Here is an 18,023-nt window from a genome sequence, read left to right on the forward strand (position 1 = left end):
GTCTGTCTGAGGTGGAGCAGGAGGGTGTTCCAGGCTCCAGCCACGAGGAAGGAGAAGGAGCGGCCTCCCGATCTGGACTTCCTGGTGCGAGGGACCACGGCGTGGGAGAGATTGGCTGATCGTAGGGTCCTTTGGGGTGCGTGGAATTTGAGTCGGCTGTTCAGGTATGCTGGTCCAGTGTTGGAGAGGGCTTTGTGTGCGTGGGTGAGAATCTTGAAGGTGTGACTTCCCAAACACACCGGCGGTCTTCACAACCTTAGAGATACTGACGGAGGGAGATAGGGGAGGAAACAAGTAATGCAACTCTACAGAGCACTGAATCAGGACAGACCACTGGTTGCAAATAAACTTGTATGCTGAGAGGCATTAGGAGCACTTTTAGGTCCAACATGCAAGCTCCCAAGAGGTACATGTAAACATCAGGCATATGCAGTTTCTTTTGGGGTAAGAGGAAAGAAGACCACAGATTGTTCTGCAGGGAACTGAGCAAGCAGGTCAGAGGGATCCAATTGCTTAGAAGCAAGAGCCCTCACATACCTTGAAGGGTGTCATTCTTCATCATCGGGCAGCTCCTCGGTGGACTGGCGCTGAAATGCCCAACAGGCTCCTTGAGGGGGCTCATTGCCGGAGGGGGCTAAGCGATCAATGTGAAGTGTAGGTGGAGGTGTTGTATAGGTACATTGGTGTAAAGTGATAAAAAATAACAAAAAGCTATCTAAGGGAGTTTTAATGTGAAGGTCTTCTTGTTACAAATAAAAACAGTAAGTGGCTGAGTATGGGTGCAATGATCCAAAACAGCTCATAAGGTAGTCTACATGTTTCCTGCCAAAGTTGCTGCTATCGATCCGGGCAATCCTTCAGGACCAATGAACCTAATTTATGAGTGATTCAGAAAGTGAATGTGCTAATTATGCACAAATACCCAATCACATGCGGGGGAGAGAATTCATTAACAACAAATGAGGGTATATTGACTGTCATATCCATGTCAAGAAATTATAATGCATTAGACTCTCATGATTCAATGCATGCCAAAGCCGAAATCATCCCTTATGTTGAAAGTGCAACATGACAAGAAAAATAGACACACACACAAGTAGGTGCCACACTAGTGAAGTGGCGCATTACATCTCTTACAAATTACATAAAGGTAATCCAAACTTGATCAGGTTAAAATGACCATGGTTGTCGCAATGGGGATGGATCTTACCCATAATCCGTAAATTACTGGCAGAGTCCGCTGTAGCTGCTGAACGAAAACTGACTGAGAGGCACGGATTAAGACCTCTTTAAGCACAGCTGGCTGAGCAAGTGGGAAAACAACAAAATAAAGCAAAGGGAAAAAACAACAAAGCAAGGCACAGTACTTACGGTGTCCAGCGCCTTTGTTAAGCAGCAAACTACCCCTCTCTGCCACCCTGGAGGTCAGTGAGGGACAAGAGAGGGCGGTATTTGTCCCGGACTGAGCAGCCTTCATTACTCACAGCAGGAGCCTGGTTGCATGAGCAAGTGTGGAAGTGTACTAGTGCCGTGGTGAGAATCCGTAGCCATTTTGGGGCGGTCTGGTCCTGTTAATGTTACCTCGGAAATCGAGGTAATAGTTGCTCAAGGTTGGGGAGGTTCATCAGTGGCAACAGTGTGCAATGGCACTTAATGTGGAAGCTTACCGTTGAGGGCAAGGTCACTCGCAAGACTTAGCGGTGGAACTAGAGTGAGGGAAGTGTCCTTCCTAGCCTGGTTTAAGGCAGGGAGTGGCTGACATCTTGTGGGAAGTCCGGGCGTCCATACTATATGGCTACTAGGTGCCAATGTGCCATAGTGTGTGCTTAAACGGATAATTCACAGGAAAGCTGGGAAGTCCGGGCGTCCATACTATATGGCTACTAAGTGCCAATGTGCCATAGTGTGTGCTTAAACGGCTAATTCACAGAAAAGCTGTGTGGAAATTAGACTTATTAAAATATGGAAAGGCCAAGGGGCATCTGTATAATGGCTATCACATCAAAGGATAATGATGCTGGTGAGAGGACCAGGATTTCCGCTGCACTTTACAATCAGTATTGGAGGAATACACATAATGCTCAGTATGTGACTGTGGCAAGAAGGTAATAGAAAGCTCTAGTCGGGGTAGCTCGTATTGTCAAAAGAAGAAAAATCCCATTAAAGAATAACTGGGAGCCTACTATGTGATCGTTTATGGAAAGAAGTAATGCAGTTACTTGCAGTGGTGCACAAGTGATAGCTAAGGTCATGGTGTTACAGCCTGGGATGTGGAGAGGTGGCAGGACGATTATCAGCCACACAGCTCTGAACACAGGGGCATATTAGCAACAACTTGGATAATTATTGCAAACCGCGTTTAGCGCAATATTTTTTAACACCTCCTATCGCTGGATTCTATCGCAGAGATAACACAGTATTACCAACGGTTATCTCCACGGTGATTAAAATCCAGCGATAGCGGCGAATCCCATCTTTAACGTGAGATTTCCATCGATAAAAATCCTATCGCTAAGGAAAATCTCGCTAATAGGCAGGTGGGGACTTAGCCGTAGAATCCACCTCCCATTGACTATTATGGCTAAGTCAGGTTTTTACCAGGTGTAAAATCCTGGCGCTAATCGCGGTTAGCGCGCATTTTTTTATCGTGCCGCGGGTAGTGCTAATAGGCGATAGCTGTGTTAGCGACTGCTTTCAGTCGCTACCAGTTTGGGTACGCCCACTTTGCATGTCATTAGCGATAAATATCGCTGACATGCAAAGCGGGCCCCAAACCGGTCGTTATCGCCTGGAAGCTGTCGCTAACTGCTGTTAGCGACAGCTTGGTAATTGGGCGATAAAAAAACCACCGCTTTATCGGCAAAAAGTGCTGATAAAAGCGGCGATCTGGCCCTTGCTAATATGCCCCACAGTTCTGTAACAGTCATGTGTATCATAGCATGACAGGGAAAATCCATGTAGGCCGATGGAGAAGTTAGCTATCCGTCTCACATCAAGGGATGTCATCATTTAAGTCAGTCTAATGTGTTGCTAACCAGAAAATAAAATTTTGTTCTCTCCAGAACAATGTTTGTTCATGTTCAGGTGGGACTCTAAGATAGTCCAATGTACGTCATCAGGAGTATGATTAAGGCTCAAAAAGTGTGTGCTCATTTTTGTTGTACTGTTTTTTTACATTGGATCCGACTCCGTCATGCCAATATATCTTTTTGCGCATGGGATCATGTATATGCAGTTTTTAGTGTTTCAATTAGTGTGGTTTTTTGATAGCCACCTGTGGGTATCATCAATAATTATTTCTTTTGTACGTACAGTTAGATCACAGATGCCACATGAACCACAGGAATAATGTCCAGTGACGGAGGGCATATCCCAAAGGGAACGTTGTGTGGATCTTGGGGTCTTCAGTGGTCCAGTGGGTACATTCATGTCTTTGATGTTACTAGTGCATTTAAAAGTGAAACGTGGTGTCGGGAGTTCAAATGTGCCTGTGTGCAAGATGGACCAGTGCATACGTATTATCTTTTGGATCCTGTTTGAATTTGGTGTGAAAGTGGTGACCCAGGTGATGGTGTTCTCCTGTGTGGGTGTGTGGGGTTACAATAGCGCTGCCCTGTTGTTATTTCTGGCCCTCTTCTGTGCCAGGTAATGGAGTGTGGTGCGTAATGGCATGCTTTTAGGTTGGAAATCAATTGTTCCACCCAATAGAAATAGTCTGCTGTTTTGCTGCAGTAGCTATGCAGTCGCAGGTGTTGCTAGAGTTCGAAACCCTTTAACAAACAGAAGATAAAAGGCATTTCGTAAAACAGGAACAGTTTGTTTAATTAAACATTACAGCCTGGAGACCAGTTACAGGCACGAGGTCTGAGGACTATCTCAATTTCCAATCGGTATATGTCCTTCTTTTATACCAAACACAACAGGTTATAAAAGTTTCCAGCGTACCATATTTGGTGAGGAATGTTGGTTGCTGCCTTTTGAGTTATAAATTAAAGGTCTAATGGTTACTACAGGTGGGTCTCGAACTCGTGTGGACACAGTGTGGCCAGTGGATAACGTGTCTAGATGTCCAGCATGGGGAGCATGTGATCACTAAGTGTGATAGTTCTTGATTGGCCATGTATTCCTAACTCATGTGGCATCTGGCTTTTGTGGTGGTCATTTTAGGAGCACACTTGGCTCTTCTGGCCCTGTGTGCTTTATTGGGGCAATCTACCCTGACCATTGTAATGTCGCTGCACCTATCTGTGGGATTGATCAAGGGTTTCCTGCCTGAGTGTTTCCCTGCCAGCTATGGACCCTCCCACTTGTGGCCTAACAATCAGTAATCACGGGCCTAGGTCTCAGGGCCTGCTTGACTGCATATTTGCGAGTCATGGTTGATGTGGAGTTCAGAACCAGTGATTCTATTAATAAGGACGAGATTTCATTTAAAGGACGATATTTCATTTAGATTGATGAACACATTGATTTACATATTAATACAGGAACTAACCGTGGGGAAGGTTGTCCATCAAAGATTTGGGGTGATGACTGTCATATAGTAACAGGCTGTTACAGTCTGATTACTTCTTGTAAGCAGTGGTCCACAGTTTCCTTTTAGTAATGGTGATGCAAAGGTCAAAGAAAGGGAGACCCTTAGCAGAGACATTTTTAGTAAATCTCAGGAAGGGGTTGAGAGTGTTAATCCAGTCACAAAAAAAAGACAAGTGACTGCCAAAGGATCAGTATATCATCGATGTAATGACGCCAGAGGAGTATGTTGGTTGTAGAGGGGTTTTGTCGCTGAAAAAGTTCTCCTTTTCGAAGTTGGCCATGTATAGGCATGCTAAGCTGGGTACAAAGGTACTGCCCATGGAAATAGCCTGGGTTTGGTGGTATAGTTGGTCATTAGACTGAAAAACGTTTTCCTTGAGTACCAAGGTGGCGCATTCAATGATGAAATTGACTAGGATAGATAAGAGCCAGTCCTCAAACATGAGGGTGCTCTCTATCACCTTCATGGTGGCATCCTGGGGGATGTTGATGTAGAGACACTCCATGTCGAGGGTTGCCAGGAAATCAATATTAATCATGTTATTAGATTCTTCAGTAAGGTTCAACACATCCCTTGTGTCTTTTAGAAAAGAGGGTGTTGTCATGACTAGCGTTGGAGTACACAGTCACAAAATTTTGACAAAGTTTCCAGCAAGATACGAATTCCCGACACATGGTCTGCCTGAAGTGGGGGTTCACCTCCTTGTGTACTTTAGGGAGGATATAAAATTATGGGATATTGGGGTGGGTGTTCACCAAGAACTCAGCCTCATTCTTACTTATCCAGCCCTTTGTTTCTGTCGTGGAAACTATGGAGCTTATGTGGGTACTCAATCTCTCTTTTGTTGGCCGGGAAACCTAGCAGAGCGGTGTGGTCGACTTTGACCAGGCGGTATATTGATGGGGGTCTTGAAGTCCAGCGTCTTTAATTGTACTATTTTACTGCTCAGCTGCAATATGCAGCTTGATGGTTGGACCCCTCTGATAATCATGAAAAAAGGCTGATGCAGGGCAGAGTGTAGTTGGCGTGCCTTCCAGAGGTGTTAAAGGAGGGTGCGCGGGTTCATTTAGAAGCTCTACACATTGTCATACACACGCCCATATTGTGGCATAGGTTTGTGCAGTCGATATTGAAGCCGGCCCCATTTCATAGGGAAATCCCAGTTTGGATCTTGAAGCCCATCTATGATTACAGGATAACATGTCCTTCCAGGCATGGCATGAGAGCGGTTGTGAACGGCTCGGGGATCTATATCCGGACGAACACTTTGTTTAATTTGAAGAGGCTCGTGATACTTTTCAGATCAGCACCAGCCACATTCTAACGTATGGTGGACTGGCAGACATAGCTAAAGTGACTTGGCCCACTTTTCCTGTAGCCCCTAAATGTATTCGGGCATTATGCTGACCTGCGGAGGGGGCTGACACATGATTACGCTCTTGTACAGAGCTATGCCTGAGGACACAGTAGGGCCAATCCCTAGGGTGCGCTTGGTCTGGGACGCAGATTCAGACACATCTGTTGCGATTGGAGACTGGGACAGAGTTAATGAACTCTCTCATATGGTGTTCTGTAATGCACATTTTAAATTGACTCATTGAAATTTTTTGCACAGGTCCTACATAGCACCACAGGGACTTCAGAAATGGGATACTACCCACTCAGCGGTTTGCCTCAGCTGAGAAATAGACGGGCAGATTTTATGCATCTGGCCTGCATTGTGGAAGAGTACAGGAGACTGGGCACGAATGCTTCCAGAAATACATAGGGCAGTACACATCGACTTTGATTTCACCCCGGCATCCTGTGTAGTAGGCCAAAAGGGTAAAAAAATGTCCTATACATTTTTACAGTTGGCTCTGGTGTTGGCAAGAAGACATGTGGCCATCACCTGGTTGGGACAAGGAGCCCCTGATTTTGATCGCTGGTGCAGGGATGTCGTGGAATGGGCGGTTGCAGCGGAGGCTCGTCTGAGTCTCAGCAGGTGGGATGAAAAGGCAGAGGAGGATATGTGTGTAGTGGTCTTTGTGTTGGGTTACTAGATCCAGAAGTGGACACTGAGGTTGAGGGTATAGATATTGTTAGTGACTCAGAAGATGAGTGATTGGATGGGTGGAAAGTATGGATAATGCATGATCCATGTTTCTTGCTAAGGGTGGATGGATTGTACGGGGTGGTCAGTTTGTCTCACAAGAGACTGGAGAGAAATGTAATGTTTCAATTGATGTTTCAGTTTATTATGATGAGCCACTTGGGAAATACTATGATGCATACTTTTCTCTTCCTCTCATAGAAGTGCTGTATTATTGAATGTTCTTGAAAACGTAAATACAAATTAAAAGAAAAGTTTTAATAAAAAGTTATGTAATGGTATGTTATGTAATTTAATCTGTAATGTGCATTAGCACAGAGCTTCTTGGTGCTGAGCTGTAAACATAGCACACCTATGACCTCAAGAGAGTTAAAAGAGGAAGTCATTAGTTGTTAAAAGACAAGCTTTGGTCATTTTCCTACCTGTGGCTCAGCTGGATTCTAAAAGAAGGGCTCCTGTGCGTGAATTGTATAGCAAGGTTGAGTGATGGAGAAGGTCCGATCTTCATAAGTGGCTGTATGTGCTTGTGCAATAATCCCCAAAAACTGGTCTGCAGAATGTATGCGTTGGGGTGTGGCTCTTGGATCAATGAATAATGCTAAGTGCTCTGAAGGAGACTGTGGGTGAAATGGGCAGCCAGTGAAGAGGATTTAGAGGTGGCCTAATCCTATCACGCCTTGATACATTTAAGACAAGCAGCAGTGCTCTAGTTGAGTTGGAGACGCTGAAAAGGCTTCTCTATGGCAGTCAAATACAGGGCATTTGAATAATCCAGTCTAAATTGAATCATGGCTTTTTTTCGCAGTTTTTGTTGCTATACGGAAGGATCTTTTTCAGAGCCCTGAGCTAATCACCTATAAATCGAGAGGAAGGTTGACATGTCTAGGCAAATACACAATTACAAATATAGGTTTCGTTGGAGAAGGAACATAATTCATTGATTTTGGTAGGCACCTGTTTATCTAGGACATAGAAGCTTGTGGCACAAAAAGTACTTAGACTAATTTATTTTAAGAAAATTATCAGATATTGACCATCCGGTTATGTCAAAATAGTTGGTCAGGCATTAGGTTCTTGGTCTGAAGAAACAATGCCATTAGGGTGAGACAAGTCTCTCTGTAGACACGGCCTCCTTCTACATATAAAAACAGGCTCCTCGTAGCTGGAGGATAGAAAAAAGGGCCACATGTATACTTTGAGTAGAAAGGGGGAGAGGCTCAACAGCTGCAGGACACCACAAGTTTTAAGCTGTTGATTGTAAATTTCTTGTGTCCAGATAGAAAAGAAGTAATCCATTTTGTGATTTGACAGCCGAATCCAGATTCAGCCAAGGTCTTGAACAAGATGTTGTGCTCTACCGTGCTGGAAGCTGCTGAGAGATTTAGGAGTTCCAGGGCACTGACACCACCACCGCTGTTCACTAGTTGTTGAACATCATCAAAAACTGATAGAACCACAAATTTGGTACTGTGTCCCAGTAGGAACCCAGTTTGAAGTGCTTCCAGAAGATTGTTATCTTGAGCAAAATGTTGAAGCCTATTAAAAACAGTTTTTCCAAAGGTTTTCTGCGAAATGGTAAAATGGAGATTCTGCAGACATTGTTCAGTTCCTGTGGGCCAAATGAAAGTATTTTTTCAGGAGAGGTTTTACAGTGGAGGTTTTCCAGGCATCTGGAAAAATGTTTTGCTCTAGTGAACAGTTGAAGAGTTCAAGGAGCTGTGCTCTACGTGATGAATAGAGTAGTTTCATGAACCTTGCTGGAGCTCTAGTTGGGAACCTGAATTCAGAGATGTTATAGCAAAGCAGCAGAGAGCGGTGCATAGTCATAGGCAATTTTAATGACGATGGGGTTGGTCCTTGTAAAGCTGAAAAGGGGTTGGACTGCTGGCTGCTAGAAAACAAAGAGCATTAATGCCTCTTCTGCCAAATGAAAAATTATTATCATACAAACAGCACACTTGAATCTTTTGCATGGGGTGACACAAATCACAATATTATTTCTCATTGTGCAAGCATTTGCATTTCAGCAGTTCAGGCAGCACCTATAATCCGAGTATAAAGACAGTGTACATATTTATATATTCTTTCAAAAAAGAAGAAAGTAGATGGAGTCTTCCACCAGTGATTCTGAAGTGAGGAGGTCAGTGAATACTTAATGAAGCAAATATTTAAAATTCCTTTATATGGTATAAGAATCATTCTATGTTATCGGTTATTAACTTTAATTCCTATTTATACAGAATATTAAACGCGTCAGTCCACTTTTTCAGAAAGCAAGAGTGGGTATAGTGTAGATATTTTCATCAGATTGTGTCTATTTTCCAAAAACAAATGTCCTGTATATGGACCAAATAAAGTTAGGTGATAATTTTCTTTGATAAAATTGTTAACACATTTTAACCCTGGTCAATCGACAGGGTAATCACAGGGTTACTTCGGGACAGGGACTTGGTGCAATTAATTTTTCCAGGGCTGTGTGTCTATAGGTCCTTTTTGAATGTCGGCTATTGTTACTCGTGAACTGGGTGCACTGGTTGATTGTAAACTCAATGTCATTCCCAGACATGGACAAGGCTCTACTGGGGCTGAATCCTCTCATCTGGTTGTGAAAAGTCAGTGGTTTTAGAGAGCGATGACCATCAGTGTCCCAGAATACATAGACAAGGCCATGGTTGATTGTGAGTCCCATATAATATGAATTGTTCTCTGGAAAGATTAGGGGCTTAACTAATAATGTCTCAAAAGTAAATAATCTCAACTTGTTTCTGCGTATGTAGGCTGTTCCTGGAGTAGTAAAAGTGGTCCTCCAGCCATTATCATAATCTTTGTACCAGTGCCTGTCTACACTGTGCTTCTAGTTTCAGAGTTCTGAACTCATTAGGGAACCAGTGGTTATGTCTGCATGTGTTCCCAAAATTGAATTTCTGTGTCTACACATGCGTGCATTTATCTAATGCTCATGGGGCGACGTTGTCTACCTTGTTAAGTAAACACTCATGGCCTGCTTGTTTTGCAGTTGTTTCAAGGTCAGGTAGAGCTTTTAGCAAAGCTGGGACTACCTACCATATCAGGGTTCAAACACGATCAGTTGCACGAAGTGCAAGCTCTTTAAAATATGTGTTTTTTTATCTGTGGGAAGAGGGGTATAAACAGGGATGCGGTAGAGCTCAGACTAGATGAATGGCATGGCTTTCTCACTTGGATGATATTATTGGTAGCAAAGACAGAGTCTAGCAGGTATTCGGCTTGGTGGGTCGGCTTACTGCTTTTCAAGTTGTGGGTGCCAGAGATCATTCTACTGAGTAGGGAGACAGTCCAAAACTCTGTGACATCCTTCTGAGTAAATCAAAGGAACAACATTTTCAGAGACAATGAATATTGCACCTCATGCTGAAATCCCACAGAACAAATCACTATACCAGTCCTGATACCTTTAGCACTACCGCTTCATTCGTTAGACGGACTTTCTTGCTCAGGCATACGTTTAAGCAAACATTAAATAGGGATAGATTATTTTCCCTCCTAGAGCCATGCCTGTTGGGGAAACTCCTACTCACCTCAATAGTTGAGGGTAATCACTTTCATCAGCAGGCAGGAGCAAACCATACTATACTGGACCCTTCCACAACTGGCCCAGGATCGTCTCTGTTGTTTTCATCTTCCACTCTACTCTCTCTTTACTCTGCTTCTCTTGGAACCTGGCTAAAGTGAATAATAAGCACTTTGCAGACACTTAAACTGTTTGGTGCTTTATAAAAACTATTATTCATTCTTCCTATGGAGTACAGTAAAACATTTTTTCTGAACCTTCTTTGTCTCTTTGACATTCTCAAGGTATAAAACCAGCGAGGTCCCATCGAAAGTCAAAAAAACCTCTTCCTCCGACTCCCACAGAAGACAAGGTATTTGTAGATTTGATTGGAGAGCTTTTTGTTACTGTGACACAAATGTACTCCAACAGGTAACCTAACGGATGAGAAGTGACCCGTTAGAAGCTGTCCCATCTTCTAGGTCTTTAACATTTCCCTGTTCTTACCTTTGAGGTAAAGGTGAACAGACGTCCGCCCCCAGAGCCTCCTCAACCAGAAGAACTGAAGAAGGTGGTGGCACTGTATGATTACACCCCCATGAATGCCAATGACCTCCCACTGCAGAAGGGTGAGGAGTATCTTATTCTTGAAGAGGGCAACCAGTCGTGGTGGAGAGCGCGTGATAAAAATGGGTGAGAACCAGTAATTGCACTCTGTGTACTATTTACAAACACACATTTTCATATCCAACTATGAATAATGATACTTCGAAAGCATAGACTTCATGCAACCATGCATTAGGCAATTTTATACAAGACAATAAAACCTTCCAATAAAAAAACCTCATTTTCTGTTATGGTCTATATTGTGATAAAACTTGGAAAGACTGGATAAAGGTGGTCCTTTTTCCTACTGGGTTTTTAAAACTTAAATGCAGACTACGGGGGAAGATTGCAGAAGGAACCAGATTACTGGGCGAGTGGCGAGATACAGCGGAGACACCTGCGAGGAAGCAGAATGATGTATTTAAGGACAGGGAGGAGGATGAGGCCTGGGATGAGTCAGGAATGAGTGACTGTAATCATCTAATTGGTGTTTCTGCAGGGAGTAGCTAGAGTGAGTGTGTAAATAGTGGACGTTTCTGGGCTGGAAAAATGAGTTCTGTCTCACAGGAAACTCATCCAGGTGCTGACGGGGAGCTGCCTGTGGATCCAGAGGGAATGCAATCACCCAGCTCTACTATCAGAGCCCCCAAACAGGGGTGGACACTCTGATAGGATTTGGTGACTCACCCTGTTGAAACAAGTTTCTTCCAACATTTTGAGGCCAATCAATCACAACTCAAATGAAAGAATATTTGTAGAGTGCTAAAGACCCAGTTTTAGGGCATTCAAGCATTTAGCATAAATACTTAGAAAACCAAAGATGGCAAATGCCCATATCTACTAGTGCATGCAAGAAATTGACAGGATGCATTGCTGAGCAGCTTATAGTTATTAAACATAAAGAGATTTTCACTTTATTCTCAAAACTGGGCAGATATTAGTTAGTTGGTGCAAAGTCTTTGGCAATCACAAAAAAAACTTTGCCTGTAGTGGAATCTCACTTGAATTTCATAACCACCAAAAAACCATGTCCTGAGAGTAAAGTTATTACAGTTTTATGTAGCTGAAACTTCTTCAACGAGAGCCAGGTGTTTCCATATAAAACCTCATGAATCAGAGATAGGGCCTCCTAGGTGATTCTACACATGACTGGAAGATAGCGAATAGGAATACAAACTGGTGCCATGTGCATGTGATGAGCAGTTATGGTCACTATTTGAGACACCTAATTCTGTAACACCTGTAGGTCATGTAAAATACGTACTGAGAAGTCAGCATAAGGCACCTTTCCGCAGTCAAGCTTGACTCCAATGAGGTGTTATGCTACCACCATCATATTTCTGGGACAAGAACAGAATGCAAAGAAAAAAAATCACTAGTAGAGTAGAATAAATATTGCATAAAAGCATTCATCACAGCCTCCAAGGATATTGGAGGGTTGAAATACTCTGCCTTTTGTCTCAATTTTTAAAACTGTAGACCTTTCAAGCAGGGGGTGGTCAGGCAGTCTGGTGAATTATTATTATGTTTACAAGCATAGCACAAAGTATAAACTCAGTAACAGCATTGTTAAAAGCTAATAAATTTGATTTCAACCATGCTCAAACTTAAGAATTCATGGGAGTCATATCAAATAAATAAATCACATGAGGAGGAAAAGGACCACCTAAGTTTCTATGTTCCAGTCAGTGACCCCAGTCCCTAGTTAATCGAGTGCTCATTGTGCCTAAATATCACATAGACGTAGATACATGAGGAAGCCAATTATCGATTTCTTGTTTTCCTCCGCCTTTTCTAAAATTAAACACTGTATTTGAAATAACCGGGAGAGAACTGTTTGTTGTGATTAGTCACCATGATGAATCTCACGTTGACAACTAGACTAATCCATCACAATGCGTTTTACATAAGTAAACCATGTGTAGAGAGGAAGTGGTTCCAGGTAAGAAATGAGAATACTTTGTGTTACATTGTCCACACATTAGAGTCTCAGTCTACAGACACTAATATTTAACTAGGTTCAGACTCCACTAAAGTTATGGAATGGTATGTTATGTAATTGTATTTGTAATGTGCGCTGAGCAAAGCTTATTGGAACTGAGCTGTAAACAAAGCAAGCCTATGGCCTTAAGAGAGTTAAAAGAGGAATCAATTTGTTGTTAAAAGTCAAGGTGATCACATTACCAACTATGGCTTATTTTGATTCTACACAAAGGGCTCCTGGGAATTAAAGTCTCTCACATTTAGCGGTAACCTCTGTTATATCCAAGCAGCTGGCCTAGTGATGTTGGCATAGCAGCAGAAACCTTCCTATCCATAGTGTGCCTCGCTCCCAGACTTTCAGCTCTCTACTGCTTCAATCTTTTTTTCTGGGTTCCTAGTTCTATTCTGTGAATTTGAGTAGAGACTGTCCAGCGAATAAAGGCTTTTATGTGCATGATATGTGCATCTTCAGTGTGATTATTAAACATTGTGAAATATCACATGGTTTCCTGAGGTGGAACATCTGTTTTGCAGTGGAGATAGCAAGGTCCACGTAAGAGTGTATATTGGATCCTCAAGAAGGCGCATTTCAGAAAAGGCTTAATAATTACTTATAACCTATTTATCTTGCTTTTTACGAAGACTTTCTTACTCCCCAATGTATTGCCACCTGTTCACACAATAGTTCACACCATAAACCTGTGGTGTGCATTTTGAATTACTAAAGAGGCTGAAGGCCAGAGAGCTACTTACCAGAACTACATCATATTGTATGATGTTTTGATTTGTCGGCAAATGTTTCTAAAGTCAGGAAGGGCATGCAGCTATGTGAATCTGCTAAATATATATGCAATTGTTCACCGATAACATAAAAAAATCTTTTAGATGACAGAAAATGATTATTATTATATTCTGGTTCTCCTGTACTTGTTATTCACCTCATTTTTAAAGGTTAAAATATGTTTCTCCTTAAATCATTACTTTCCTGGATAATCAGTTAATAAAAGTAAGTGAATTAAAATCGAATGAGGGCTTAGTGCAATGATGAGTCACACGCGGTGGAAGCTGAAGAAGGTGAGTTTCATCAAAACCCAAAACAATTGCACCTCAGTCAAGATAACAGCAATTGATCATTTCAGACAATACATTCTAAACACGAATAAACATCATCATTATCAGAACAACTGAGTATGAGCCTAGTCACTCTCTTAATCTAAAGTAAGTATTCACAACATAATACATCTTTCCCATACAAATGATTACAAAATCCTACTTAAGATAAATAATAAAAATGATAGCTTCTAAATGAACTAGGGACAACATTTATGTAGTAATTAAAACAGATAATTGTGAAGACCTTACAATAACACACCCAAATTTACTCTTATGTCTACCCACACCACCTACATTACCATGATCACCAAAAGGCGAACTTGAATCCAACACACCACCATCCTCACTCATCTGAACACTGTGGGCCCGATTCACAGAACTAACTTAAGACAAAATCCTAAACTTACTAACATTTTGATATTCACAGAAGGCACTTACTCATTTTGGTATTCACAGAAGGTACTTACTCATTTCGGTATTCACAGAAGTTAGGAGTCCTAACTTTAGGACTCCTAAATGCCTTCTGTGAATACCGAAAGTCTTAAAATTAGGACTTTTCTCAGTTTAGGAGTAGTAAAGTTAGGACTCCTAACTTTAGGACTCCTAAATGCCTTCTGTGAATACCGAAAGTCTTAAAATTAGGGTTTTTCTCAGTTTAGGAGTAGTAAAGTTAGGACTCCTAACTTTAGGACTCCTAAATGCCTTCTGTGAATACCGAAAGTCTAAAAATTAGGATTTTTCTCAGTTTAGTAGTAGTAAAGTTAGGACTCCTAACTTTAGGACTCCTAAATGCCTTCTGTGAATACCTAAAGTCGTAAAGTTAGGATTTTTCTCAGTTTAGGAGTAGTAAAGTTAGTCCTAACTTTACTACTCCTAAACTGAGAAAAATCCTAATTTTAAGACTTTCGGTATTCACAGAAGGCATTTAGGAGTCCTAAAGTTAGGACTCCTAACTTCTGTGAATACCGAAATGAGTAAGTGCCTTCTGTGAATACCAAAATGAGTAAGCGCCTTCTGTGAATACCAAAATGGTAGTAAGTTTAGGATTTTGGCTTAAGTTAGTTCTGTGAATCGGGCCCTGTCTATTTCCATCAACCACGTAAACTCCTTTGTCATGTTACTTCCCATTCCTAGTGCTGTCCTTCATAGTGGATTAGGGCTACTCTTGCAAACTACCAACCTACTCAAAGCTGCACTCTACTATCACTTAATTTGCCAACATCGGTGAACACTTCCATAACGTCTAAAGGATCCAAAAATACATCATCTCACTTGCAAACCTTGACTGTTGTTTTACTCTACACAATCACCTTTCTTCAAAACACGTTCATTGACACCCACAGAATGAGGGTAAAGGCTATATATACCGCACTTAACAAATGAAAAGTGTTTTCTTTACATATAATTCTTACAGTGCAAAGAACCAAGGAACACTCCCCTCTATGTTCCTTATCAGGACAAAGCCTTGTCACAAAATTTCATTCAAAAGGGTTCAGCACCGTTCAAGTATAGTCAATGAATATTCAAAGAAATGTCCAAGACGTCAGTCAATTTTTCTTGAAAAGATTCTTTTTCTTTATTGTACGATCACATGGAAACGAAGAGTCATAATCACAGTAGACATGAAGGATCTTAGCCGACGCGTTTCGTCTCTTGCAAAGAGACTTCTTCAGGGCTTTCTTTTTCCCTACTGAAAAGAACGAGACCAGAAGACACGGGTTACCATACCTCTATAGATACTCATTTGTTGGATTTTTTTAAATTTGATTAACAATCGTCATTGAAATCCTTTTGCCAGCGTGGAAATTTTGACTGTTGGCTTTATTCTCAAAAAAAACTTACAGTCTGCATCAGTTAAATGTTGTCAAGAAAGCCCTGAAGAAGTCTCTTTGCAAGAGACGAAACGCGTCGGCTAAGATCCTTCATGTCTAATGTGATTATGACTCTTCGTTTCCATGTGATCGTACAATAAAGAAAAAGAATCTTTTCAAGAAAAATTGACTGACGTCTTGGACATTTCTTTGAATATTCATTGACTATACTTGAACGGTGCTGAACCCTTTTGAATGACATTCATTGACACCCTTCTACTAATCATACACCTTTTTGTACAGTAACTGTGCTTTCAAAATATTGTCTTTCACATCAGGAGACCACTCAACCATCTTACTTCTCATCGTCCAACTCTGATTACCTTTAGTAAAAGGTGTCCTCCCATGCATAGTAGAAAATGGGCTATATCCCGGTAAAGTGGGAGTGATGCGTTACGCCCAAACCACATCCTCCACATCTCCTTTCCAATTAAATGCATTGTTTCTATCCAATTTTAATGCTCATTTCTCAATTTCACCATTACCCTCATGATGATATACTGAAGTGCGCTAGTGCAAAATACAGGTCCTTTCCAAGAACCGTTTGAATTCAACAGAGGTAAACTGTGCACCATTATCGAAAATAATCTTCCTGGGTAGACCTTCTCTATGAAATAGTTCATCTATAAAATTTACAACTGAACTGGTATAAGCAGACGCCACATAGAAAAATAATCCATAATTGTCATCAGAACTACTTTTCTTCCATCAGATTCAAGTAGTGGTCCTATAATATCAACATCTACTGTCTCACAAACCATGTTGGGAAACTTAACCATTTGAAGAAGTGGTCTCAAAGTGACTTGTGACTTGTCTGCCTCCTCACATTCAACGCACGACCTTACCAGAGTTTCTATTTTGTTTATCTAATCCTGGCCACCAGTAAAATTCCTTGTCTCTCCATTTACTTCTGACAATCCTCAAACATCCCTCAAGATATAATTCCAAAATTATTTTCCTTAACTGGTTTGGAGGAACAACATTGGAACCTCTTAGTAAATTGCCATCTTCCAATGATAGTTCATTATGAATTTCTCAAAAAGGTTTGATATTAGAATTCAAGTTACACCTAGGAGGCCAACCTTGCTCCACATATTCAGGCAATACCTTCAACAGTTAATCTTCACTGACTTTATTCCACTCTTCAATTGAAATACTCTTCTAAACTTCATCATTCAACCATTATACACTAAAACCCTCTATATTCTCCTGAGAAACCTCTTCCAACAGCAAAGGTAATCTACTCAAGCAATCAGTCACTCTATTAATAACACCAGGAACAAAAAGTACCTATAATCATAGTCCAACAACCTCACATAAATTAAGCAATTCTAGGAGTAGTAATAAGTAACTCTTTTTTTAGTTTAAACCTTGATCACATCTCACACCATGTGATTTCCAAACAAATTGCCTAAAATGCTCTAAAACCCAAACAACAGGTTGAGATTCCTTCTCTATACGTGAATGCAGTGTCTCAGCTAGAGGCAATGTCCTTGAATCAAATGCAATTGTCAGTTCCTTGCCTCTATGATCCCTTTGAATTAACACAGCCCTAGTCCCTTGCAACTTGCATCAGTGGTTAGAACAGTTTGTAAGGTAGAATCAAAACGTTGGATATGGTTAGCAGTACACAATCCACTCTTTTACAACAATAAACGACAATACTTATTTTTGACAACTATCAGACAAATTTGACCCTATTCTTCAATAACTGTCTCATAGTATAAGTTTTTCAGAAGAATTCTTAATAAATTTATATTCAAATTGAAGCAACCCTATTAAAGACCTTAGATCATCCTTACTGGTAGGAGCTGGTGCATCAGTGATACTCGTAACAAGTCTGGTTTAGGTTTAATGCCTTCATGACTCACTTCATGGCCAAGGTAATTCCATTTCTGTACAGCAAATCTACAAACTCAGCAGTAAACCCACACTTTTTCAAGTTGCATCATACATTTCTGAGATGTTTATCATGAGTGCCCTTCTGTTTTCCCATAATTAAGATGTTATCTTGAAAACACATCACCCCTTCATAAGAATGGTACAATGTGTGCATTCACTTTTGCTGCTGCTGACTCTAACCCAAACAGCATACATACATATTGGAGATCACCAGTAGGGTTCATGAATGCTGTGAATTGTTTACTCTTGTTGTAAGCGATTCTGATCATATACCAATGACAGAAGAAAACCATTCCATTCCTTTCATGAATGAACCTTACCACAACAACATTGTTTCCCCAAATCAACACACAAACATATCTTTCCATACGAATGTCTAGCCACCAACAA

The 18,023-nt window shown here is 41.2% G+C and overlaps 1 protein-coding gene across 2 annotated transcripts in view; it reads left to right on the top strand.

Moving 5' to 3' along the window:
* The window catches only part of BTK (Bruton tyrosine kinase), a 555,678-nt gene that overhangs the window by 330,884 nt on the left and 206,771 nt on the right, over window positions 1–18,023 (top strand). For both annotated transcript variants that reach the window (XM_085607704.1, XM_085607705.1), the window contains exons 7-8: window positions 10,464–10,531; window positions 10,673–10,851. In XM_085607704.1, coding sequence (XP_085463830.1) covers window positions 10,464–10,531; window positions 10,673–10,851 — 247 coding nt within the window. The remainder of the gene's footprint in view (window positions 1–10,463; window positions 10,532–10,672; window positions 10,852–18,023) is intronic.

This window comes from Triturus cristatus, chromosome 5_2 (genome assembly GCF_964204655.1).
Source record: "Triturus cristatus chromosome 5_2, aTriCri1.1, whole genome shotgun sequence".
Taxonomy (NCBI): Eukaryota; Metazoa; Chordata; class Amphibia; order Caudata; family Salamandridae; genus Triturus; species Triturus cristatus.